The sequence below is a fragment of the Arvicanthis niloticus genome, chromosome 8, assembly GCF_011762505.2.
Source record: "Arvicanthis niloticus isolate mArvNil1 chromosome 8, mArvNil1.pat.X, whole genome shotgun sequence".
Lineage (NCBI taxonomy): Eukaryota > Metazoa > Chordata > Mammalia > Rodentia > Muridae > Arvicanthis > Arvicanthis niloticus.
The window spans coordinates 10,705,425-10,732,890 of NC_047665.1; the positions used below are offsets into that span (position 1 = coordinate 10,705,425).

The window sequence follows — 27,466 nt, forward strand, 5'->3', positions numbered from 1 at the left end:
CTTAAACAACAGAAATGATTGTCTCCAAGTTCTGTTGGTCCAAGCCTGTGATGAAGCTGTTGTTGGAGAGGTGGAGTAGGGTGGAATCTCATAAAACCTTTCTCCTAGCTAATGGTACCTACTTGGCTGTGGCAACATGACCCAAACCACCACCTCCTCCTCCTCCTCCTCCTCCTCTTTTAAAAAAGATTTATTTATTTATTATATACACAGTGTTCTGCCTGCATATATGCCTGCATGTCAGAAGAAGGCACAAGATCTCATTACAGATGGCTGTGAGCCACCATGTAGTTGCTGGGAATTGAACTTGGGACCTCTGGAAGAGCAATCAGTGCTCTCAACCTCTGAGCCATCTCTCTAGCTCTGACCTAAACTTCTTGTGGTAACTATTGCTCATCCAGTTTCTTCATTTCCTGAAAGTAGCAGTCAAACTGGATTAGAGCCCACTCTATTGACCCCATTGTAATCTGATTATATTGCAAAGCTTTACAGAGGACGATGTACACACAAGCACTGGTACATGGAGGAGTTATAATTACACTGGCACCATCCTCTGACCTGTTAGAGTGAGTGTGAACAGCACCCTGCATGTAACGAGGAACTTGGGTGAGGAAACGTCAGCTGGGGTTATTGCAATCTGTTCCTTGGAATTGAAGAATGTCCTGGAAAGAAGTGACTATTGGGGAGAAAGAGAAGCCACTGACAGAGATCGGCAGACAGCTGTAGATCTGAAGTGTGTGTGGGAACACAAAATCAGTGACTACTGGCTAAAAGTGAAAGTAGCAAAGGCAACAGTTACAAATCTGAGGCGTGGAAGGGGACCTGAGTTAAAAAGAAAGAGGATCCCAGAGACTCTCAGACACAAAGGAACTGTTACAGATCCTGGGGGCAGCAGACAGTGAGAACAAGTTATACAGTGACATGGAAACCCAGTAATGCCAGCTGCCACAGAAAGGAAAAAAGACCAAACCAACAAAGTTTATTAGAACAGACAGAAGAGTGCAAAGAGTGCAAAGGTGCGGGGAGGGCAGATGTGGGGCCGTCCTTTGGGTCAGACTTTCTATTGGCTCCTAGGCCCTCTTGGCTCTAGATTCCCTCTTCTCTGGATTGGCTGCCCAGGGTGTCCACACTTGCTAGGCTCTTCTCTGCTGCTGGCAGTTTGAAGTAATTGCAAACTTTTAGGGTAGGTGGGTGGCAACCTCAAAGGCAATGAGCTGCTTCTTAGAAAGAGACCCATCTCTATTGCCCAAGTTGGATCAAGTTCTGCTGACACCCCTTCAATAGGTATGTGGTTTCAACAGTTGTTTTTCTTTTCTCTTTCTTTCTCTCTCTCTCTCTCTCTCTCTCTCTCTCTCTCTCTCTCTCTCTCTCTTTCTTTCTTTCTTTTTTAACCACTGTTTGGTTATTGCCAATGATAAATACTAGTTACAGCTCCATAAGTAAACTTCCATGGGAACCCATTAAATGATGGGGCTTAAAGACCTTCCAGGTCGTTAAACATGCTGGGTGGAACATGCCAGAGAGGCTGTGGGGGCTCCAGCCCTTCAGACTCCTAAACTCTATGTGGCCACGCAGCTCCTCCACTCAGCTGTTCTGCCTTCAAGCCTTTATGATATCAAAGGAAGAGGAAGCAGCAGAGGGCTCTGGAGTTCAGTGAGCTACCTAGCAAGGTCTTGGACCTGAGAAGAGGGTGGGACTCCTGCGTTTACAGCACAAAGGAAGGAAATGCATATGGCTGACATCTGGGGGCGGGGGTGGGGGTGGGGGGGTGGGGGGGTGGGGGGGCATTCCTGCCCCTTAAACTCGCAGAGGCCCAGGCTAATTCTGGGATGTTAGTGTCGGAACACAAGGAAATTGTTGGATTCACAACTGGGTTTTGGAACCAGACAATTGGTGTTGTCAGACATCATGCATTTAGTGTCATAGGAGGAGACTCTCTGCACATGTCACGCTTGGTGGTACTCATCCTTGTATAAGTGACGGGGAGCTATGTCCCATCAACATTCTTCCTGATAAAAGGCTTTACATTCCCTATAGTTTCTCTTCTTTTGCGCCTTCATTTTTTATTTTATGTGTATGGTGTTTTGCCTGCATGCATGTCGGTGTACCACATGCACGTAGGGTTCTCAGAAGCCAAAAGAGGATGTTGTAGTCCCTGATTGGTTGTGAGCCACCATGTGGTTGCTGGGAATCAAACTCTGGTCCTCTGCAAGAGCAGCCTGTGCTCTCAACCACTGAGCCATCTCTCTAGCCCTTCAGGCAGTTTTTAAAACTACCACTCAGATTTTGCAAACCAGCAGTTGTAACTACTAGTGTAAAAACTGGGTCTTTGTTTCATCATCCCTGGATCTGAATTTGTGAAGACAGAAGGCCAAATAACTTAAATATTTGTACATAACTAACTAGCTAGAGGTTCTGAGTGGACTGTTATTTCAGGAGAGGTTCATGTGGCCCTGTAGGTTGGAAATAGAGAAGCCACTGCTTTTGCTTTTACAGAGTCACAGGGGAACACGGGATTCAAACTCGGGCACAGTCTGCCCTCTGGGGGCGGGCACCGAAGCCCTGCGCCACCCCATGCTCACTGACTTTGTTTTTATAAAAAACGTTGTTGAAGCCGGGCGGTGGTGGCGCACGCCTTTAATCCCAGCACTTGGGAGGCAGAGGCAGGCGGATTTCTGAGTTCGAGGCCAGCCTGGTCTACAGAGTGAGTTCCAGGATAGCCAGGGCTATACAGAGAAACCCTGTCTCGAAAAAAACAAAAACAAAAAAAACAAAACAAACAAAAACATTGTTGAATTAGAAAGGCAGTGGAGTGGCAAATGAAAGAATTTATTACATGTGTTCCAAGCTGGCCTCTTGTCCCTGTCCCCCTTTTCCATGTATTCGGTTATCATGTGTGTATATATGTGAGAGGTGTGCATATGAAAGGCACGAATGTGGAGGTCAGAGGACATCTGTGGGACTTAGGTCTCTCCTTCTACTATGTGGGTCCCAAGGATCAGACTCAGTTTGTCAAGCTTGGTGGCAAGCACCTTTAGCTGCTGAGTCACCTTGCTGCCCCCCTCTTTTTTCAGAGACCTGTATGCACACTGCTGTATTGTCTCTAGTACTACTGGAGCTACACCGGAGAGTGCATCCTTATGCTTCTTCAGATCCAGAGGGAAAATGGACCTAACTCAAGACGGCTGCAGAATGCAGGTTAGCTAGCTTTCCGTCACTGTGTCAAAACACCTGAGACAGACAGCTTTTAAGGCAGACAGGTTTGGTTTCGCTCATCGATTTTAGTCCTCATGGACTGACCTTGTTTCTTTAGGCCTGTGACATCATATTACCTCGCTATAAGACTTAATCTAATGGCAGACAGAAGCAAAGCAGGGAGGATATCCCAAGGGTGTGCCTTCGAATCTACTTCCTTCCACTTGCCTCCCCTTCCTCCGTGTTCCATTGCCTCACTACAGCTCCACTGGCTTGTTAGCCAGCCTTCTGTACATGCGCACATGTGCTCTATGCGGGTTCAGCCAGCCTTCCGTGGTGTTCTGTAATTCTTTGCTTCAAATTTCTCTTCGGGAGGAAAGAGACTCCTAAGCCTCACGAAGCTCTTGAAACCTACAATCATCACAAGGCCCCTCCCAAACGTGAGACAGTTAACGGTTGTTGCAGGTGGTGGTGATGGTGGTGGTGGTGGTGGTGGAGGAGGAGGAGGAGGAGGAGGAGGAGGAGAAAGAGGAGGAGGAGGAGGAGGAGGAGAAGGCTCTTCAGCTGAACTTTGCCTGCAGAATACAAAGAATTCCAGAGTTCCACTTGGAACTGTTCCAGAGTTCCTGTTGTCACCCCCGGTGAACTTTCAGAGATACAGCTGCCATTGTATCACCTCTGAGTCTCTAAATAACACCCCCCAAACCCACTGGTTCAGTAAGCTAGGTGTGGTGGTTTGAATAGGAATGGCCCTCACAGACTCCTGTGATTAACTGCAGGGCCCATAGTGAGTGGAGTGGTGCGGCCTTATTAGGAGGTGTGGCCTTGTTAGAGGAAGCGTGTCATTGTGGGGGCGGGCTTTAAGGTCTCCTATGCTCAAGCTCCGTCCAGTGAGGCACACGGTCTCCTGCTGCCGCCTGTGGATTTGGATGTAGAACTCTCAGCTCCTGCTCCAGCATCATGTCAGCCTGGATGCTGCCATGTTTACGGTAATGGACTAAACCCCTGAACCTGTGAGCCAGCCCCAACTAAATGTTTTCCTTTATAAAAAGTTGCCATGGTCTTGGTGTCTCTTCACAGCAGTGAAACCCTCAGTAAGTCAGTAGGCTTGGTGAAATTATTTGTGGATTTGGTCTTCAGCGGTAACCTGTCTGGGCTCCTGCAGCACAGAGGGAAGGCTTCCAAACTATATCAACAGATAACATGACGACTGGGATATGTATCTGTGGGTGGGAGTCCAGCCACTTTACCTGAAGTCCTGTGGGGTTTTCTGGTGACAATAACAAAAACGGCACTGTCTTTACCTCAATTTACCTGGTATTAAAAAGTCACAAAGATTTCTCTTTTTTTCTTTTTCTTTCTTTCTTTCTTTCTTTTTTTTTTTCTTTTCTTTTTTGGAGTCTGTCTCACTATGTAGGTCTGGCTGCCCTGCAGCTCACTATGTAGCCCAGGCTGGCCTCAGACTCACAGATCTGCCTGCCTCTGCATCCCAAGTTCAGGGATTAAAGATGCATGCCACCATGACTAGCTACAAATAACTCTTAAAACTCCTACAAAACCAAGACTACAGGCGACCCAGTTAAATCCACATGTTGGGCTGCAGCTGTGCCTTGGTGGGTGAGTGCTTGCCCAACATTCGGGAGGCTCTGGGTTCCGTCTCCAGCACCATGTGCTCATACATACCTGCAATCCAGACACTCAGGAGTTAAAGGCAGGGTACACTCAAGGTCATCCTTGGCTACATAACAACTTTCAAGGTAGCCTAGGATACATGTATCCCTGTTCAACAACAACAACAGCAACAGCAACAACAACAACTGAACCTAGCAAGACCAACCTTGGTCCATGGCAACACCCTGTCGAAGAGGAGCCATGTTGGGCTGGAGAGATGGTTCAGCAGTTAAGAGCACTCCCAGGGCAGGTCACAATCATCTGTAATCGTAGCTTAAGGGGACTTAACACCCTCTTCTGACCCCTCCTCCCGCACTGCACACATCTCGTGCACAACCAGGCACGCAGGTACTCACACATACAGATACAATAAAAATGAACACGTCCCAAAGGAACAACAACAAAAGCTGGGGGTGTAGCTCAAACAGCCCAATATATAGGAGACCTTGAATTAAATTCCCAGCACTCCCTTTCAAATAAAAAAAAAAATGTAGTCGAAGAGCTATTTCCCAGAAGTTTAGGCTGTTGGTGAACAGAGGAAAGATAGCAGAGGGCAAAGGTACATATCATTCATTAGGAAAATGCCATTAACACACATTGTCATCGCCCTGGTCTCCAGGCTGTTCTTGGGGTATTCGAGAACCCCTCTGTCAAGCTCTGCCCCAGAAGCCTTCACTTCCCTGAGGTGTGCCAGCAGTTGTCACAGCCTTGGTTGGCTCCCATCCTGCTACCCTCATTAGTGGGACACGTGCTGGCTCTTTGCTCGATTCTCAAGGGTCCTGATTCTCCCCAAGGGGCTTGGCAGGATGCCCGTAGGAACGCGGCTGGTTGTATTCTGGAACATCTATGTTCGAAAACCACACCTCATCTCTTAACTTTGGGCCCAGGATTTCGAAGAACTGAACTGAATTCCCTTCATGGGGCTTCATCAACTGTCGCCTAGTTTCTGATTTGTGGTCCAGGTCTTCAGGTTTCCAGGCTTCTGACGGTGGGTGGCAACAGTTTCGGGTGCTGGAAGAGCAGATGAACCGGAGGCTCCACCTTTGTGCCTAGAAGTCCCGAGGCGCTGGCGGGAGGGCGGGTGCTGCAGGCGGCTCCCTGGACGCCAGGGAGGACCGGGCTCCTTCTCGCGCGCTCGGGTCGCCGCCCTAGAGTCACTCCGGCAGAGGGCGCCGGCGCCGGCCTCTCTGCCCATCGGGGCGGGCGAGCTGGGGACCCTGCCTCCTGCGCGCCCGCCTGCGTTCCAGCCCCCCCACCTCCCCGTGCTCGTCCCGGCGGCCGGCGGGACGCCCGTGCCGGAGCCCCGGAGCCTCTGCAGCCGATCGGTGCAGCGGGGCAGGGAGACAGGGACGCCAGAGTGGCCCTCAAGGGGACCAGCTTGCGAAGCGCGGGGAAGGAAGGCGAGGACGCGTGGCGGGGAGGGGTTGAGGCGCCCCGGCCCGAAGCCCGAAGGCCGAGCGCGCGGCTGGCGACCCGGCACCCATGGCCCGCAGCATGGCTCGGGACTGGGTGCGGCCGAGCCGTGTGCCTCTGTGCACCCGGGCCGTCTGGACCGCTGCGGCGCTCCTGCTCTGGACACCCTGGACGGCAGGTAAGGACCCTGCGTGCGCCCTCCGAGCATCGCCCGCTCCTCCGCCACTCTCTCCGGGCCGCCGCGCGGGCGCCGGTGCTCCCGATCAAGGGGCGCCAGGCAAGGCCATGCTTCGCGCGCTCGGCGCCAGCTTGGGCCCGTGCCCTCAGTTGCCTGGGGCTGGTTCCAATGAGCTGCGCTCTAGGGACCACTAAGTGTTTCCAGAGGCCGGGGTGGGCAGCGGCGGGGAGCTTTTCCTAAGTGCATCTCAGTGGAGATGTGCACCGGTAGACGTGCTCTGTGTGTCCCAAGACCCGGACTCCATCATTTCTTCCCAGGTCACCACCGTTTCAGTCCACATGTATCCCTTGAACCTCGTCTGCCTCTGGGGCAGATGTGGTCCTAAGTTAGTCTTTTTCCCCAGGGAGAGTGGGGGACGCATGATCGAAGGTCTTGGTTTTCCTTTTGTTGGAATTTGTGAGCAAAGTGGTGTTTGGTGGGTCCTGCTTAGCTGGGGGCTTGGCCCCCAGGACTTGATTTGCGAGGTTGAAGGGAGAATGCCCCTCCCCCGCCCCCGTAGTGTTTCCTCGAGCGTTTCTTCCACCTCTGGGGGATTCTGTGTGGGCTTGATCAGGGCCCAGGAGACCCTGTCAAGGAGCACAAAAGTGTTTTTGGAGGATACCTGGGTAGAAATGAGGAGGAGGCGATGATCCTCCTAGTGCAAACTCCAGAGAACCTACTAGCCATCCGGTTTATGGCCCGAATCCCGGTACCCTGCTGGTCCGGGCTCAAGGAGGATCAGGGACTCATGAGGTTTGCCCTAAGTTTCCGAACTGCGTGTGTGAGACGCGCCATACTGGGACAGCGACGTCTGTTTTCCCCAGCCCCCAGTGTTCCTGTAAGCAGGTGAGAGTTAGGAGGCAGAGGCAGGCAGCAGAACTCCGGGCTCTTCCCAAGTCCTGCTGTGCGAGGCACTTTCGTGTGTCCCGCCCAAAGAAGGAAGGAGCAACTTTCCAGGAGGGCGTTTGGGTTTAAACTGATGCTGATGGTATCCACCGTTTCTGATCACTTTGATTTGCATTGATACCCCTGTCCACGAAAGCAGGGACCGCTGAGTGCAGAATGAGAGAGTGCAAGGTATCCTCAATTAATGTCATTACCAAACCGCCCCCTCCAAGGATTCCCCTTCTCTACCATCAAGAAATTCTTTTGAAACTAGGGGACCATAAACTGGTCAACTCCGTAGGGATTTTGGCCTTTGCAACAGGCCCTTGCAAATCCTGCGGTTTGGGGTGTCTTGAGGTGTAGTTGGGGTGGGAGGATGGGATCTGCTATGGTAAAGGGGTTGGAGCCTTGGTTGCTTAAAGTCAATTTGGTAACCAGAATAGAAAAGTCCACTTGGATTTTGCATGTATCTGAGTACCTCCTTCACTTTGGTAGAAAGAATAATCATGTCTGATCAAGAAAGTCATGAAAGTCTGTCTCTGTGTCTCTCTGTCTCTCTTTATGTGGGGGTAATTTTTCTTTGCTAGTGAATCTCTGGAAAGAATAAGCTATGTTTCTCTTGTTTCTGGATTGGTTACTAGTCAAGTCGACAGATAACAGTCACATGCACACGTGCGCGTGTGAGTGTACACACACACACACAGAGAGAGAGATAGGAAATCATACAGAAAATGTGGGTGTTTGAGATCTTTTTTGTTGTCAAGGAGTGAATCCCAGCAATTGGAAAATTCTATACTTGAAATGACCTGGGATGTAAAAACACGGAAAAGTTATTTTTAAAGGATACATGTTCTTATTCCATATTTTAATAGGAAGACTCCGTCTCCTAAGGACACAAATACCTGCTCTGGGACTCTGTTCTCTGGGTTAGGCAGGGTAGGCAGGAGTGGTGAGCTTTTGCCTTCTCCTGCCTCTCATTTTGGCAGGGCCCAGATTGCTGTTGGCCCAGATCCCTGAGTGGTGGTCACAATACCCAATGACAGTCTTCCTAGAAGAAAAGAAATGAGATCATCTTGTGTAAAAGACTTTGTGGAAACAGAAAAGATTTTGTGTGTGTAGTGAAACATGTTTTTCTTATTATGGTTGAGTACCAAGCAGGGAAGAGCTACACATTTGAAACCTTTCAGTGTTTAATAACAATTTGAAGTCGAGCCTGGTATCCAATGATAAAGATTGCTACCCTGAGAATCTGAGCCCCATGGACCCCCTTGGGACACACATTGTCAGGGAAGGGATCCGACCAACCAGTTTCCATTTAAAACAAGACAACCCAGAAGGTTCTTTTTCTTCTGGAGAGCCATAACCTGTGGCCTCAAGCATGCCTCACTGGCACTTTACCACTGAGCTAGGTAGACTCCACCCCTGTGGCTGTATTTGATTAGTTAACCTGGTATAGTTAGAAAGCCAACAAGCTTTCTGCTTGGTATTTTTGCAGGCAAAACCAAAACAAAACCCAAACCACTGGTTTAAAAGTGTGCATTTCTGGGAGCAGTTTTGACAACAGTCCTCTGCAGACACTGAAAGCAGCACTCAGTGAAGTTTCTATTTTTGTTGTTAAACATTGTTCCCATTGTTTACTGGAGCATAGCTGTAATTGGTGTTTGTGTGACTTGCAGAGAGTCTCCCACTAGTTGCCTCTTTAAACAGATAGCCTGGAGAACTTACAAGCTTGGCAGAAGCTACACTTTATACAGGCTTTCTCCTTTCCTCCTCCTCTTCCTCCTCCTCCTCTTCTTCTTCCTCCTTTTCCTCCTTCTTGTCTTCCTCTTCCTTCTCCTCCTCCTCTTCCTTTTTCTCCTCTTCTTCCTCCTCCTTTTCTCCTCCTCCTCCTCTTCCTTTTTCTTCCTTTTTCTTTCTTTCTCTTTCTTTCTTTCTTTCTTTCTTTCTTTTTCTCTTTCTTTCTTTTTTTTTTTTGAATCTAAAGGGAGTGGGATAGATTCTCAGGAGTTAGAAGTGGCTCCTTTGACTGGTGGGGGAGGTGAATCCTTTTTGGAGGTATTTCAACTATCCTTTAGAGTGAGTTGTGGGGTAGGCCCGGAAGGGAAGGTGCCATTATGAAGCACACTACTACTAAATGTTATGCCTACTGGGAGATTCATGGAGTGTCCCCTAAGATGACATAGGTCTCCTGGTATTCATCTGCTGGTTGTTTGGAGACCTGGAGAGGAAACAGTGATTTCCTTTCGACCTAGTGCTGACCACTGGGTTAGCTTTGTTACACCTTGCTTGGGGTTCCCTGGGTTGGCTCATCCCTCCATGGGTCTCCTGGCTGGGACTACCCTTTGTGAGTTATTAGGCTGTTTTCTCCTTGGGGAACTCTGGTGACTACCTAGAGGGGACTCTACTTCCCCAGCGGCAAACACACAGGATTTCAAAGCAGAGCCAGGATTGTGCTTTTCTTGGGTCTGTGTGGTCACTAGTCATTTTGTGTAAAAGACTGTTGGGTAAAAAGGACCCATTTGGCCACTGTGGCTTTGGACTCTGGGATTTGTACAATTCCATTGATTCCCCTGGTGCCAGTGAGGTGCTGAATGGGTGGTGTAAGCTCTCCAGTTTTGGAGAAAAAAAAAAAAAAAAAAAAAAAAAAGAAAAAAAAAAAGAAAAAAAAATAAAAGCAATTAAGTAGGGTGCAGGGGCTGCAGCCCAGGGGCTATGGCGGGAGCCGACTAGGGCCGTGGAAAGCCTTCTTTGCTTCATATGTATTTATTTGGTTTAGTTTGAGGAGCTTGCCAAGTTGGAAACCAGGGTGGGACAGCTCTGCTTACAAGTACAGTGCTCATAAAAAACTGTCTAGGGTGTAATCTGTTTGAAGTCATATTGACAGAGTAGCCAAGGAGGGATTGGTCGGACCATGTTGAAGATTTTTGTAACACTTTTCAAAATGGGACTGTTTTTGGTTTGGTTAAGTGTCGCTGATGAGGTTTCTGGGGTTCCTTTCCTTTAAGTTCCAATTCTGATACCACCCCTTGTTGCCCCCCTCCCCCGTCAAAAAAGCCAAAGGGAAGGAAATAATTACAGGGAAAAAAAAAATAAAACTGAGCCTAATTTGACTAAGTAGCTTGGCCTCTAGAAGGTCTTAAGCCCCAATGGGAAGTGTGTGTGTGTGTTTAATTGTGTTGGAATGAGTTTCAGTAAGCTCTCTGCCACTTCTGAGATGTTATCAGGGGAGAACGTGGCTGCTGCCCTGAACCTCCGGGAGTGGGGGAGGGGTCACCCCCATCACCAATACACCCAGCCTAATGGCTTCCACACCCTCCTGGAAGGGCAGCTAACCGGATGTACAGTTAAATTACAGAAACATTTTGGCTTGAACTCACTGTAACATTTATGCTGGGGAGTATAGGAGCTGCCAGGCACATGCGACTGTTTAAGTTAAAATTATTTAAAATATCTAAAAAAAAAAAAAAAAAAACCCATTCACTTCCTTTGCTTCACTGGCCTCCTGGCAGGTGTCCTTAGCCACACATGGCCTGCTGGGATCTGGTGAGCAATTGGATTGAGTTGGGGATTGTGTCCAGGAGTCTTAGTTTCTTTATTGTCTTTAGTCCATAAACATAGATGTGTTTACATCTTCCATGTCGTTCGTCAACCTTTTATAATCTGTAGTCGTTCTAGTCTTTCCCTTCCACAATTAATGACACCAAGCATTCCCCCCCCCTCTCTGGTGTTATTATAATTGAAATTGCCTTCTTAATTTCTTTGTGTGTGTGCATGTGTGTGTGTTTGTAGAAGTTAGCATGTACAAACTATTTTTCCCCCTATGAGTCTGGAGGATTTATTTGTTCAGATAGTACTCTGTGGATCCTAGCCTCCATGTAAGATCCTATTGGTTAGCTGCACGACAGACAATTATCCTCATTTGCATATTTAGTCTAATTGCTCTGTCTTGGACTTCTGCCACCGTGCTGAATCCGAGCGCGTCCAAAGCAGATAGTCCTGTTTTGTTCTGATCTTGTAGGAAAACCTTTCAGTCTGTGTTGTGTTCAGAGAGTTTCCTTCTGTTCTCAGTTTATTCTCTTTCTCTATTCTCTCTCTCTCCATATGTGTGTTTGTGTGTGCATATATGCTATGTCTTCACACACACTGCAAGAGGGCATCAGATCCCATTACAGATGGCTGTGAGCCACCATGGGGTTGCTGGGAATTGAACTCAAGACTTCTAGAAGAGCAGTCAGTGCTCTTAACTGCTGAGCCATCTCTCCAGCCCACTTAGTTTATTCCTAAACCCTTTGCATGCTTTGCCTTCCAGAACACATTGAAGCACCTACACATTCAGATTGTAATGTTAAAGCCAGGTGCACACCTTTAAACCCAGCACCAGTGAGGCAGAGGCAGGTGGGGCTCTGTCTGTTTGGGCCCAGCCTGATCTACATAGTGAGTTTGAGGACAGCCAGGGCTATGTAGAGAGACCTAACCTCAAATGAATGAATGAATAAACGAATGGATGAATGAATGCTTTTGAAAAACATTACTAAGCCCCCAAAGAGGTCCAGGAAATTAGAACTGAATACTAGCAAGTAAGTCAAGCGTTTTCTATTACAAATGGTGACAAGACACCAGCAAGATCAAGGAGAGAGACACTCAGGTCTTGTCGCTGTTAGATGTGACACTTTGACTGTATAGTCTCAGCTGGCAGGGAAAACCAAACACTACCTGCAAACAGACCTTGTCCTCACCTTGGTAGGCTTGGCTTGAGATGGGAATTGGCACTTAGTGTGAACTGTAGGACTGAGTGGGTGAGATGCATGCTTAGTGTTGGAGCCAGGCATCTCTCAGTGGGATGCGTGAGAGTATACGTGTGCAATGGGGAAGGGCGAGGGAAGATCTGAGGGAGTGAGTGGAATTGGAGGCGTCAGTATGACTCACAACCCCTGTGTAACCACACTATATGTAACTGCAGACCCATGGTTTAAAAACCATATTCTCTCTCTCTCTCTCTCTCTCTCTCTCTCTCTCTCTCTCTCTCTCTCTCTCTCTCTCTCTTTAATATAACAGCTGTTCTTAGGGCTTCATTAGCATCGAGTGTTCCCAGCTCCCAAACCGTTATTCCTCTAGAATGCTGCTGCACATCAGAGGAGACAGAGTTCCTCGGAGGATTAACTGAAGATAAAGCCATGATTGGGAAAGATCAAGCCGGGCCTGGCATGTGTTCTTGAGATAGAAAGTCAGTTGTCCGAAATAATGGGTGTGGTGAGAACACACAGGGGCCATCATGGAGGCTCTCCAGTGGCCAAACCTAGGGCAACGAGACAAGCATGGGCAGAGTGGAAATCTGTGGCTCAGTACTGACAATACATGACAATATGGAAAACCATAGCTGAGTCTCGCAGGGCTCATGGTGTGACACAAAGGTCTCTTCCACGGTTCTGGGAGGTGGATGTACTCGGACACCATAAGGTCCACAGACTGGAAGCCGTTGGGGGAGGATCTTCTTTCCTCTTCTGCTTCTTGGTGGCTGATGGTTTTCCTTGGTTTACACCCACGTATGTCTTAACCCCTATTCTGTCTTCATAAACCTCACTCCTTTGTGGCAGAAGGCCACCGTTAACTTAGAGTTCAACTTGAATCCCGGAGACATTAATCTCAAGTTCCTTATTACTGTCACAAAGACTCTTCTCAAAGGTGTGGGCCACACCTGAATTCTGAGTGGTCATGAATCCTGAGGGAACACTTAACTTTAATACAGAAATGAGTAGGAGAGGTGGAGGAAGCCCCGGGGACTTGTATTGAACAAGCCGCCTAGTCAGTGGTGCAGAGATTATGTGGACTGTGTTGGGTGGGGCATCGGTGGGTACTGAATCTAAATAGTTGGGTGAGTGAGTACTGAGTCTTTAAGTGACAGACTGAGCAGGGAATGCACATGCTCTCAGGAGTTCCGTGGTTTTCCTGATCTGCAAGGGGCAATGGGTAACTAGACCAGAGACAGCAGACATAACCTTGACCACCTTATATCTTTAGGTTGGGTGAAAGGTACTGGTCCTTCTGTGAAGCGCCCTGGGATTACATCCTAACCGAGGATAAGAATCTGGTCATAAAGCAAGACTGGCAATTCAGGGAGGGTCATATTTGGAACAACTGTGTTGAATTATTAACTGTCAGTGTTGTGAAAGGTAGGTAGTTTGCAAAAGAACCAATACGAAAGTCCACATGACTTATAAGGAGTTTGACCTTGTCATCAAGACAGTACAAGTTGGAATCAGTGTTCTTATGCTCTTGGCTCCTCCCATTGTCCTCTTGACTCCTCCCATCATCCTCTTGGCTCCTCCTATCGTTCTCTTGACTCCTCCCATCGTGTTGGGAGTCAGAGCTCTGTAGGGAGTTGACTGTGCAGCTCGCTACTCTCAGGGCTGATTTGGCACTGCCTGTTAGCGTTGAGTTGTGCATGCTCTGTGGTCTGCTGAACAATGGGTATGTTAAGCTATTAACTGTGGAGACTTTGGTGCTCTGGAACCATAGAAAATCTGAATGTGTTTAAGCCAAATAAACAGTCCTCATTTTCCAGTGCGGGTTACACACTGGATACAGCGACTATTCATGAACACGAGGCTCTGTGGATCCCAACAGGAGGATTTTCAAATCTTTCTGCATGGGACAAGGTAAGATCGTAGCAGCTGCGATGTACCCTCTGTATGATTCAGTAAACTGTCTGAGCGTGCTTTTTCCTTTCCTCTTTGCTTGGCTCTGCCTTTGATGGCTATCCTTGAAATAAAATCTTAGTGTGCAGAGAGGATGTCTTACATTAACCGAGGCTGTGTGCGCGTGCCTACCCGAGTGAGAATGTAGAAAGGCCGTGCCTTACTTCTTGAGAAAGATTCTTACTATCCTGTAGCTGATTGTTGCAGCTAGATTGGAGACAGTGAGCACCCCCTGGAATCTGCCTACTCTCTGGCAGTGCAAGCCTTACAGACGAGTATCATTATACCCTGATTTTATGTGGGCACGGGGGGGGGGGGGGGGGTGGGGGTGGGGGTGGGTGGTGGTGGTCCAAAGTCAGGTTGTCATCCTTTGTGTGCTGGGTGTTTTCCCACTGAACCAGCTCCCAGCAGCTCACTCCCACTTTTCAATTTTAGGAGTATTAAAAAATAGGGTCATTTTGTTTGAATATTGTGCTAGTAGAGTTGAATTGTGGTTCATTCCCTCTGCAAAAGAGAAAGATAGGTTGTGGTCGTGACTCTTGGTCTTTCGGATTGTGACCTTCCTTGGGAGAATAGGTTTCAGAAAATGATACAGTGAGGTCTTTGGGGTGGGTCTCTATTCCTGAATAACTGTCTTTACAAAAAAAGAGGTCTTAGGAGGGACACCCAGGAGGCAGGTGATAGAGAAAGTGCTGACCACGGAGCAGCCTCTTGACTTACAAATGAAGCAGCAGCCTAGAAATGGCTTCCGTGGGCACTCCTAAGAGGCCACCCCATGTCTGCTCCATCTCCCCTTCCCACTCCTTGATTGACACAAGTGCCTGCCTCAGAGATGCTTGTTGCTGGCAGTTTGTTTCAGCAGGCTACAGCAGAGCGGAACGTTGGGGTATTTGGTTGTTGTTGTTCTTTGTTGTTTTGTTTGGATTTGGAGACAGGGTTCCTCTGTATGTAGCCTCCTGGAACTCACTCTGTAGAGAAGGTTGACTCCTAACTTAGAGATCCACCTGCCTCTGCCTCCCAAATGCTGGGTTTAAAGGTGTGCCCCATCACCACCTGGCAAGTTGGGGTAATTTTTAATGAGTCAGATTGAGAGAAAGGTTAGTGTTGGCCTAACGTACAGAAACCCCTGTGATAAATCCCTAGTAATAAATAAACACACATTTGGTTTACAGTTATAGTGTTTGGACAGTCCAAGAATCTGGTGTGAGTATGTGGTGAGGGCCTCATGGACAGACAGAGCAAGTATACCAGCTGAGATCTTTTCCTGTTCTTACAAAGCTATCGATACCATGATGGGCCTCTCTCCTTCCTACCTCATCTAGTCCTACATATATCTCAGTGCCCTCACCTCCAAACCCTTTAACAGAAAAATTGAGGATTGCGTTTTCAGTGTGTGAATTTCTGAGGTGCACACTCAAACCTCAGCAAAGTGACATGGACACTTGAGCCCGAGTTTGTCAAGTACAGTTGGATTCTGAGTTGGCTTTTGGTGTTGGAGCACAAGAATTTACTTAGTAAGAGGTCTCACTGCCTGGGAAGTGTTGCTGAGCCTGTCTCTCTGAGGGGAGGAGTTGCTTGACCCTCCCTCCAGCATCGGTCAGTGTCATTGTGGGGTAAGTGTGCTCGAAGACAGCTTTCTCTAGTGGGTTCAGCAGCTTACATTGCAGGTCACTGTGTGCCTCTGTACAACCTAGTAGGCTGCGATTGATCAGGGAAACTGCTGTCCTGCTGGGAGCTTTACAATCGCTGTGCCCTGGTGACCAGGGTATGCAGTGTACCTCTCCACATGCTTTTATACATCTGAAGCCTGCTCTCCAGACCTCCCCAGATCAGCTGCCTGCTGTCCCAGTAACCTCCCTGGTTAGCTGTCTAGGGAGAAGAGGGTCATAATTAGGTTTGAAGCTTTGATGGAGGTGAACAATTCTTCATAGGGTCCTCCCAGGTTTCAGAGTGAATCCGGTTGACCAGGAAATTAGTTGCCCAGACCCTGCAAGGACTCTCCTGCCCAAACCCAGGCCCAGGACACCAGGCTCCAAATGGTCCATTGGCCCCTGTTTCCTTTATAGAGGCCTGGGCAAAAGCAAAAACCAAAAGCCAACAAAAGCAAACACCCTTACTGTTGCTGGGATGCGGCTGTCAGCCCTTGTGATTTATGGACACGTGGGGGCCCTTTGAAGTGTGAGGCAGATGGATTGGCCTCTGGGGACTGGGACCCTTAGGACATCTTGGGCTCCTGGGAGACTGCGTCAACAACAGACAGGAAGGGAAGGGGTTCTATCTAGGAAGGGCCCTTTGTCCTTTGGAGAGCTCCGTTGTGTTCTGTCTTTTAAGCAGAGGGGCTGTTCCTTCTGCCAGAGAAAGAAGAGGGTGAAGACTTACTTGGGTAGGGTAAATGCAGATTGCAGAGGTGCCTGGCCTGTGCCTCTGGGAGAATCATTGGTTCAGTGCACCAGTGGGTGATGGAGGTGGATGACCAGGGGCTTGGGTGCAGGGACTAAGTCATCCAATGTGATCCAGGTGGCTACTGGGGACGCGGGGAGAAGAAAACATTTTTAAGAAGGAGCCCACTGACTACCCAGGGCCGGAATGAGCCTTGGAAGGACTCTTGTCTTCTGAGGGCGTTAATAGTTTTGCCAAGAACATAATTTCGCTCATGAGTCAGCTGGCTTTGATGTGTTACACTTTTCCCTAGCTGTTTGCAAAACTCGGTACGTCTTTATCGTGTTATCGTTTTAGTTAGGAAGCCTCATTTTGAACAGGAGACACCCTCACCCTTTTCTTTCAGTGGGAAAACCCATTGTTTTGCAAGGCCGCCCACAGTACCAATTACCCACCTCTCATTAGTGAAGTGTTGAATATGTCATCAGAGTTCAGTGAGGGTTCACTCTCTATTTTTTTTTTTTTCTATTATCCCAAACTCTGAATGCATCTATCTTCTTGTCTGAGAAAAGTATAAATTTAAGAAGAGCAAGGAGTCAGATTTCTTTTACTTGACTACCTTTCTACAGACCGTAAAAGCTGTGGCTGGCGAAAAACAAACCAGAGAGCATGGAGCCTCTGAATATGAAGTTTTAAAAATTCTCTTTGTCATTGCTTTTTTCCCCCCAACCAAGGAAATGGATTCTGCTGTGAACGGTGAACTTGGGGTTATGTGTGGGGGGTGGGTTGTGATGTTCAGTGAACTTTGGACCAGGTCTTTATAGGTACACTTGAAAAACAAAACAGAGATAGAGAATAGAGCTGAGCAAGCTGTGCTTGGACCAAATTTAAAATTTTCTAAATAAATAAATAAATTATTTATTTATTTATTTATTTATTTATTTATTTATTTTGTGTGTGTCTTGAGTGTTTTGCCTATGTGTATGTCTGTGTACCGTTTGTATGCCTGGCATTCGTGGAAGCCAGAAGAGACTATCAGATCTCCTGGAAATGATGCTACAGACAGTGTGAGCTGTCACTTAGATGCTGGGAATTTGAATCTGGGTCCTCTGGAAGAGTAGCCAGTGCCCTTAACTGCTGAGCCATCTCTCCAGCCCTGGAGCAGTGTTTATAAGTGATATTGAGACATCCATCCCAAACGATTCTATGCTGTATCAGTCAGGGATGGAAGTTATCACAGTATCCATCTTTACTGTGAAGTTTCTGAATGTTTTCATCATCTCACGAGGAATCCCACAGCTACTAGCAGTTGGTCTTCATCTCCTTCCTCCTGTTTCCCTGCCTCTGGCAAGCACTCACCTACTTTCTGTCTTTGAGGACTTGACTGTTCTGGAAATTTATTTAAATGGAATCATGGAACACTTGGCCTTTGAAACTGGCTTCTTCCCCCTCAACACGGTGTTTTTTCATAATGGTTCCTACGCACAGCCACTTTAGAACACACATGGTGAGGTTCTCATTGTAACAGTTGTAACCTGCGGGTCTTCCCATGTTATGCAGGCTCTGCTGCCTTGCTAGCTCCGCACTCAAGAGCTAGCTAGGCCCAGGACGAACTGAAGTTCAAGGCCAACCTTGAGTGTGGAGTTTAAGACCAACCAGCCCAGGATAGTGAGACCTAGCTCAACCGAACCAAACCAAACCTAACCCTCTTTTTATATTAGTACATCTACAGCTTCATCATTAAAAATGCAAATATCTGTCATTTGAACATGCAGAGTTTGTTTCTAGTTAATTTAAGTTAGTATACAAAAAAATGGGCTTCACCGGGACATTTTCTTTAGCAGCTGGTTCTTATTTTCCTTCTATGTTCCACATTGCCCTGCCCTGCCCTTGAGAGTCCTCTTTTACCCACAGGCCCATCTCTCCCTTCATGTCATGGTGTATGCATAATATAGCTCACAGGTCTTCTTGCTCTTAAGTATTTCTTGAAACGGCCCTGCATCTAACATCTGGAAATTTTTTTTTTTTTTTTTTTTTTGGCAGTTGTTTGAGTATCTGTGGGGTCTCTTCCCAGAAGTGAAATGTCTTTGTCTGAGTTACTACAGGCTGAATCTCCCTTATCCAAAATGTTTGGGACCAGAAGTGATTCAGATTTCAGAGTTGTTTAGATTTCGGAAGATTTTCATATGTGTAATGTATATTTATGAGGTACGCACATCTCAATGTGACCATCATTTCTGTTTTATACACCCCTGATGCAGGAAGCCTGAGAAGTCACTTTACACAGCATTGTTAGTGTGCCTGTCCTTTGCTTGTGACCTGTCACAGGCAGCCAAAGGTAGCATTGTCTATTTCTGTTGTCATGGTGACGTGCAAAAGTTTCTGAACCTTTGAGCATTTTGGAGTCTGGGCCTTCAAAGTAGGGGTGCTAAACCTGTAGGATTGAAGTTTTCATAGCTGATAAAGCTGTCCATCCAGAAGGTGTTGTGCAGTAGTTTCCTGAGCTGAAACATCTCATGCAGGGAAAAAGCTCTGTAAAGATCCAGGAAGTGGATAACTCAAAAGACTCAGGAAGTCCCTGAAACTAATGGATTCACAAAGTCTCTCTTTCCCTAATATTACATAAGCAGTAAGAAGAGAGGAGACTTTGACCTGCTATGATGCCTATAAGTTGTGCAGAGAGCCCTAGGGTTCTGTGGAAGGGCTTCCTGATCCTTTGTGCAGGGGGTATTGGGTCCTTAGGAAAACTTGGTGTTTTGTGCATCTGTGAAGAGGCCATTTGTTGGTGGGATATTTAATGCTGCTGCTGCTAGAGGTGGTAGATGTTGGGTTCTTTCCTGAGGTTCTCTGGAAGTGTGCTGTGTTTTGGTGTTCATTCTGATTAGCTTCACCTTTCTCAATGTTTTACACTTAAATCTCTTGGGCTTTTTTTTTTTTTTTTTTTTTATACTTTTGCTTTTTTAAAAAAAATACTTTTAAAAAAGAATTATTTATTTTTATGTGCATTGATGTTTGCCTGCATGTCTGTCTGTGTGAGGGTGCCAGATATCCTGGAAGGAACTAAAGTTGCACACATTTGTGAGCTGCCATGTAGGTGCTGGGAATTGAGCCCTGGGCCTTCTGGAAGAGCAGCCTGTGCTCTTAACTATGGAGTCATCTCTCCGGCCCCCTTCTTGGACTTTTTAAAGCTGGAGTGTGTCAGCTAGGGGAGTGGAGTGACCCATCATTGGGACACCCTGTTGCATCAGAAGTCACCTTGGTGGGGATAGTTTTTGGACCACAAATTGACCTAGTAAGGATCCTCATGGAGCCTGTATTAGTTTTGTGTTGTTATAATGAAATACATTGACATGGGCTTCTTAAAAAGTAAAGAAAATCATAGCGTTCGGCTCCCAGTCTTGCAGGGTAGCCTTATTCTTAGCTCTCCAGAGAAGAAAGCGAAGAGGAGCCAGGATGTACATTAGAGTGAGCACACCTTAGGAGCAGGAACAGAGAGATACTGAGATGCTGGGGTCCATAGTCCTCTTCAGAGGAACTCTCCCAATGACCCAAAACCTCCCAATGGGCCCCTCTTCTCAAAGGCTGGACTGCCTCAGTAGCATACTCCTTGGGACCAAGTCTTTACTTGTGGACCATCATCCAAACCCCAGCAGGGACTCAAAGAAAACTCTGGTGTTCATTTTCTGTATCTTTCATAGCCTCTTACTCTGTGGGTGTTCCTTCAGTATCTTGGTGGCAATGAAATTGGTTTTGCAGGTTGGAATGTACTTTGTCCACTGGCCATACCGTTGTGAAACTTTGTCCTTTCTCACTGAAAAGTGTAATTTGGTTAAACTCACACTGACCACCTGGGCTATCTGTGAAGCTGCTGTGGCCACGAGTGGCGTTTGTCCATCTTCTGTGGCAGTGGCTGTTTTTTTCTAAGCAGCTGAGAACTCTTCCCTCGGCTTCCAAGTGGTCAGGCTTAGGAAACTTTATGCAGTGGCACATTAACTTGCTTTGTGTTTTCTGACACCATGTTTCTCAAATTTTATCCTGGGGCCATTTTATTTTGAGAACTACTAGGAGAAGTTTGGATGTGAAGGTTTATTGTTTCTGGATTTATAGAAACCACAAACAGATGCTCATTCTCCCACAGGATCACTCAGCACTAGAGCATGTAAACATACTAAGTAAATAGCATGGGCCCAGCAATCTGCAGAGACCATTGTCATCCACTGTCAGCAATCTTCCTTGGCTTTCTCCTCCAACCCTACACCAACAGAAAGTGGAGCCTTAGTAAGACTCACAGGTTGTTGATTAACAAAATTTCCATTTAATATTTTGAGCTATAATTGGAGTCAGAATTAGTCTCTAACCCTTGAGTTATGTTAGGTGAGCTCTGTGTTCTTTGGTCTATAAATGCCAGGTGGCCTTCTGCATAGGCCTGGAGAGGGGTGACAGGTACACTTGCATGTCTCTTGTCCATATCAGGAAGTATAGTGGCTCCCTGGTATGCAGGTTTACTTACTCTGCTTTCAGTTACATGAAGTTAATCATGGCCTACATATAAAATGAAAAGTTCCAGAACTGAAGAATGCCTACATCTGACTTGGATAGCAACCACTCTGAAAGTGTGATGTTATTGAGTATCTTCTTCCTTCTTCTTCCCTTTAGGGCACCTTCGTTTTTCTTGTGGAGCAGCTTCTTCTGATTTCACACGTTTTCTCCTGGTAGGATGTTTCTTAAACTCAGAAAGTTACAGAGCAAAACTAATTAAGACTCAAGAAGTAAACAACTCTAAAGTCTCAGGAAGTTCCTGAAATTGACCAGACTTACAAGGTCCCTCCTTCTCCAAGTTTATATATGCAGTAAAGACTCCAGAGGAGAGGAGATTCTTGTCAGCTGACTTTAAGTTGTGTAGAGAACTTGAGGGTCTAGCTTTTGTCAGTGGCACCTTGCTGGGGTCGGTGTTTGGGTGATACAGATGCCTTTCAGTCACCCCTGCTCCTTGTAAGTACCCCTTACCCATACTCCTGTAAGTAACTCATTGGTTCACCAAGTTGGACTTTGGTGCTATTGTTACTTTGGTCTGTTGTTGTTTCACTATTTGGGGTGAGTAAACATTTGTTCATGTCCTGCCCAGGAACAGTGTCACACAGAACCTTTGTTTAATGTATCCAAAGCATGGATGCTGGCAATTTTATTACAATATTATAATTTTTATTGTCAGTTTTTATTTTTTTCTTAAAATGCATTTTATTTTGTTGTGTATGTGTCTGTGCACATGTATGCATCTAAGTCAAAGGACAATTTTATGGAGTCAGTTTGTTTCCACTTTTGTATGGGTCTCAGGGATCTAACTCAGTCATCAGATTTGCATTCTTGGTCATCAGACTCCCTTGGCAAGTGCTTTTACCCTCTGAACCATCTCTCCAAATGCTGGTTATTTTTAATTTGACTCCTCACTAAATTAAACTTTGTTATAGATAGGTGTGTACTGGAAAAAACAGTATTTATAGTGTTTACTACTGTCCATGATTTCAGGCATGCAGGGGGTGGGGTCATGGAATGCATTAGGATGCCTCCTCCATCAGAGCTCTGGCTTCTGATGGTGAATCCAATGCCAGCGGGGGCTGTTGGGTTTCTGAGAATGGTTCTCTCCAGCCATTAGAGTCTGTGAGTGGGAGTGTCCACAGGAACGTGATGTGGTCCTTCCTTTGTGTGGTCCTCAGGACTCAGTAGCACCACACTGCGGTGAGTGGTCTATTATAGGATTGTGTGTTAAAAAAAAAAAAAAAAGATTTGAAGATTTGTTTGTTTTAATTTTATGTGTGTGAGCATTTATCGTGTGTCTGTGCACCACGTGTGTGCCTGGTGCTCACAGAAGTCATAAGAGGGCACAGGATTCCCCCAGAACTGGAGTTAACAGAGAGTTGTTAGCTTTTGTGGGGGTGCTGGGAACCAAAGCCAGATCTTCTGCAAGAGCAGTAGGTGCTATTAACTACTGAGCCATCCTTCCAGCCCAGCTTAGTTGTCCTTACATGGTAAGAGTACATTAGTTACATTGCTCATGAGAAGGGAACCACAACAAGATACCCAGGACAGCTGAGGAAGCATCAGCCATGCTTAGGAGAACCGAGAAAGGGGAGGGGAACAAGTAAGGAGAAAGCTTTCTTGGGCTTCCTCAGGAAAGACAGGCTGTATAGGGGTGAGTTAGGGTTGGGGTTAGGGTTATGATTAGATGGTGCAGGGGAGGGTTAGGGTTAGTGTTAGGGTTAGGGTTAGGGCTAAGGTTAGGGCTAGGTTTAGGTGGTGTAGGGAAGTGTTAGGGTTAGGGATAGGGCTGGGGTTAGGTGGTGTAGGGGAGGGTTAGGACTGGCCTGGGTAGGTCTGGTAGCTTGGGGACCCTTGGGTGTCCATAGCAATCTGGTTTCGTGCACTTGGTTTCAGTGTTCAGAGTTCTGATGGCAGAGGTATTTATTGGTATGAATTTGGGCAGGAGATGGCTTGAAGCAGGGATCTGGCACTGGGAAAGGCCTATGAGTCACCCCTAAGATGACTATGGTGATTTGCCAGCTCCTAAGGGGGTGGTGTTCATAGTCAGCGGTGTCTCACCTGCCACTTTTCAAGAATAGCAAAGAGAGGCTGGGAAGACAGTCCAGTCGGTACATTTCTTGTTGAAGACTTCAGTTTAATCACCACTAACACACATTAAAAAACACACAAACAAAAAACTAAATTAAAATAAAAGATGGGCATGGTGTTTCATTCTTGTAATCCCAGTCCTGGGGAGGCGAAGGAAGGCAGGTGGATCCCTGGAGCTCTCTGGACGGTCTTAGCTTAGGATGAATGGGAGGCTCAGGGCTAACAGGAGACTCTAGCTCAAGAGGTGGATGGCACCCTGAGCAACACACTCTAGGTTGTCTTTCGGTTTCCACATGTGTCCCTTCATAACATGAGCATATGTGTTTTTATTTCTCTCTGTCTCTGACTGTCTCTGTGTCTCTGTCTTTCTCTGTCTCTCTCTCTGTCTCTCTCTCTTACACACACACACACACACACACACACACACACACACACACACACGAAAAAAGGAAATTGTACAGAGCCCATGAAAGCCATGTTATTTGTTCCTCACCGAGAGGAGAGCCATGTCTCCAAGATCCTGTTGGTGGCTTCTCTGCCTGTGCGTCTATGGTCATTGAATTCTAGAGTGCCGTTATGTCTCAGGATCTGCTCTCTGAACAGAATAGTGAAGTGGGTTCAGGGTGAGAGGTTTCTGGTTTGACAAGCTCTCCTAATCCCATTATTGTTAATTATGAGATAGTCTTTGAAGTCCTCTAATGCTGCTTTTCTTGCTAGACTGAGATAGAAGCATTCAGCAGATTTTTGGGCATTTCTTTCAGTCCCTTGCCATAGCTTTGTTTTGCTTGCCAATTAAGAACTCATCTAAATAATGGCAAATTTTCTTATGCTGGAAGGTTCTGGAATGCGGTATCCGGATGCCCAGGGTTTACTTACTACCATTGCTATACTGTGTAACTGGTAGCCATTCACCACATCTGGCTATTTAATTAAAATTTAGAGAGATTAAATTAAATTACAAAGTGAGTCTCCCGGTTGTAACAACCACACAAGGAGCTTGGTGACCCTGCAGGTGCGGGAAATCTCTGTTGTCACAAATTTCTCCACTCCGTGCATTTGCCCAGCCATTTCAGCCACTTGTGCCTACCAAGAGCTTGCTGAGGGCATGTGGGTTTCTGCTTTGCTGACTCCATAAAATACCACGTGCCTTCTATGCTGAGGGATCGGTGTCTTCTTGAGAGCTAATTGTTCAGTACCTGTTTTGTTGGTAACAATGCTTTCCCTGCTTCACCCCATGCAACCTTTGGCATGGGGTGAAGATGAGGAAGGGGAGGACAGGAGGATGCTCAGTAGGATCAGAAAGGGTGTGGCCAGCAGGGCCCAAGGAAGCTGGACATGTGCATAGACAAGTGTGTGCCAAGGGAGGAGGGCTGTGGCCAGCTGTGCTGGGGCAGGTCAGCTGACCCACTGTGTGGCTATTTTGTGGTGCCTGACATGGTAGGACGCGCTAATGCTCAGAGGGTAGACAGGTTTAGGAAGATTCTCACCGGATGGTTTAAAAGAACATTGAGGAGAAGGACGTTTAATAAAACCTAGGAGCAGAGTGGTAGATCACACGATTGCTTCTTTTGTTTTATTTATTTATCCTTATTTTCTGAGACTAGGTCATTGTCACCCTGGCTGGCCTGGGACTCTTTATGTAGACCAGTCTGGCCTTGAACTCACAGAGATCCAGTTGCCTCTGCTTCCCAAGTGCTGGGATTAAGCCATATGTCATTATGCATGCCTTGCTGTTCAACATTTTGGTTTTGTTTTTTTGAGACAGGGTTTCCATCCGTAGAGCAGAGCTAGCCTTGAACCCAGAGATTCGTCTGCCTCTGCCTCCCCAGTACTGTAACTAAAGGTGTTCACCACCACTGCCTGGTTTCACCATTTTTTAAAAAACAGTCATCTTGGTTAAGTGATGCCACAATGGATTTTTCTTTTTTAATTTTCATTTATTTTTATTTCATGTGCATTGGTATTTTGCCTGCATGTACGTCTGTGCGAGGGTGTCAGATCCTCTGGAACCCGAGTTACAGTTGGTTGGTTAGTTAGTTAGTTAGTTAGTTAGTTAGTTTTGAGCTGCCATGTGGGTGCTGGGAATTGAACCCACGTCCTCTGGTAGAGCAGTCAGTGCTCTTCACTGCTGAGCCTTCTCTCCATCCCTGTCCACAGTGGTTTTGATTTGCATTTTCTTGGTAATTAGTGCTGTGTCTTTTCATCCAATTGTTTTTTTATATGTCTGTTGTCTGTTACAGTTATGTGGGGGTTGAACTCTGGGCCTAACACATGCCGGACACACATTCTACCATCTGAACTCCAGCCCCAGCTATCAACCCTCCATTTTTTTCCCTGAGGAAGGCTTGTCCCAGCCTCTTACCCAGTTCTTACTTGAGCGAGTTACTTACTTATTATTCTTATTGAAAGAGTTTTATTTACTTTAAAAAAAGAACTCTTACTTTAGAGGACTTAGCATCACACCCCCTTTGAGGTTGGTAGGGGGATGCCTGGAGGTTTAGGTCCTCCATCCACATCAACTGGTTTTGGGTATAACATGTAGCAGTTTGATGCCTGAAGTTAATAAGAGGACACTGAGGCAGGGTCAGGCAGGAGCTGGAGACCTGGTAACAGTGCTTCACGTTGCTTTTTTTTTTTCCTGCGTCCTTGAAACTGCTCCCCAAATGCTCCCCAAATGCAATGCTCATGTTTGTGTGGAATGAAATGTGTGATTCAGCTTTTCCACTGTGCAGCTGTTATCTTAGTAACAGCTTTCTGTGATTCACGCGCCAGACAACGGCACTTGAAGGGACACAACTCAGTGTTCTTTAGTGTGTTCAGTCCTAAAACTGACACAGTCATCAATTTTAGAGCGTTGTCACTGCCCCTTAAAGAAACCTTGTACCAGTGACAGCCGCAGCTTTCTCAGGGCCCCGGCAGCTGTGTGCACTTTGGATTCTGAGAGCTCATTTTTTTCCCCTGATATTTCATATAAATACAATCATTTCCATATGTGGCTTTCTGTGGTTGATCTCTTTCATGCAGTCCAGGGTTCTCAAGGTTCATTCATGTCCCTGTGAGCATTGGAACTCTGTTCCTTTCAGAAGTAAGACAAGTTTTTTATTTTAGAGTAGCTTTAAGTTCATAGAAATATAAAGTCAGGGCTGAGATGGCTTAGCTGCAAACAGGGGCCCGAGTTCGATTCCCTGTATAAGAATGTGGGTCTTGGTAGTATGCACTTGTAATCCCAGGGCTGGGGAGGTGAGTCTGGTGGTCCTGGAGTTGACTGGCCAGCAAGTGTAGCTAAATTATCCAGTTTTAGACCAGTGAAAGACTCCATAACAAAAAGGGGGGCATTGTAGTTGACAAAGCAGTTGTTACACAGTTATGAGGACCAGAATTCGACTCTCCATCACATACATAACAGTCAGGCACAGGGGTGTGGGGCTGTATAGCCCGTCCTGGGAGAGCAGGAGGTAGGAGGAACTTCAGAGCTTGCTGGCTAGCTAGTCTTGCTGAGTCAGTGAATTCTGGATTCAATGAGAGACCTTGCCAAAAAAAAGAAAAAGTAAAAAGAAAAAAAAAAGAAAAAGAAAAAAGAAGGAAAAAGAGATAATAATGAGGAGAGGCCAAGAGAGGAAGAATCTAATACCGACTTTTAACCACCACAAGTGCGCACATGCATGCACATGTATGCACACACACAAACCACACATATGTACACACACACAGTGCCTGAGAACTGACAGCTACAGTTAACACATAGCCTCCATGTGGATTTTCACATATATGTGCACACACCTAAACCATGTGTGTTCATGTACATGTCTGTGCATGCATGCACACAGCCCCACAATGTAGGCAGTGAAGAGAGTGCTCTGGTCCCACACCTCATTTCCCTGTGTACTAATGAGTACGATGCTTTTCTCAAAACTAGGGAGCCAGTGTGGAGGCACCATGGTGGCCTCAGTTCACCCTTTAGTCCCACATCCATGGTTTCACCTGATATCCTTTTTCCTTCCAGGGATCCACTCGGGCATTGTGTCTTGTTATCCTGTCTCTTTAGGCTGCTCCCAGTGTCTGCCAGTTGACTTGGGTGAAACGTGGCAGCTTTGAAGTCAGTGTTTGACCTAACTCCCCACAGCTGGGGTTGGTCTGATGGTTTTTTCCTGGTTTGATGGAAGTTATGGGTTTAGTGGGGGAAGCCCACAGTGTCTTCATTAGTGTTTTATTGCTGTGAGGAGAGACACCATGATCAAAGCAACTCCTGATAAAATAGAGCATTTAGTTGGAGGATTGAGTACAGTTTCAGGGGGTTAGTCCGTTTTCATAGCAGGAAACATGCAGCAGGCAAGCATGCAGCAAGCAGGCAGGCAGGCAGGAAGGCAGGAAGGCAGGCAGGCAG

General features: G+C 46.7%; 1 protein-coding gene across 2 annotated transcripts in view; it reads left to right on the top strand.

The window, feature by feature from the left end:
* Positions 1-6,077: 6,077 nt before the first annotated feature.
* Ror2 (receptor tyrosine kinase like orphan receptor 2) overlaps positions 6,078-27,466 on the top strand; it is a 183,637-nt gene continuing 162,248 nt past the window's right edge. Inside the window, exon 1 of one of the 2 annotated variants that reach the window (XR_013112054.1) lies at positions 6,078-6,457. Coding sequence is in view for 1 of the 2 variants with exons in the window: in XM_034510931.2 (XP_034366822.1) it covers positions 6,349-6,457 (109 nt within the window). In the remaining variant the exon portion in view is untranslated. The remainder of the gene's footprint in view (positions 6,458-27,466) is intronic. The other variant, XM_034510931.2, reaches the window with a different exon arrangement.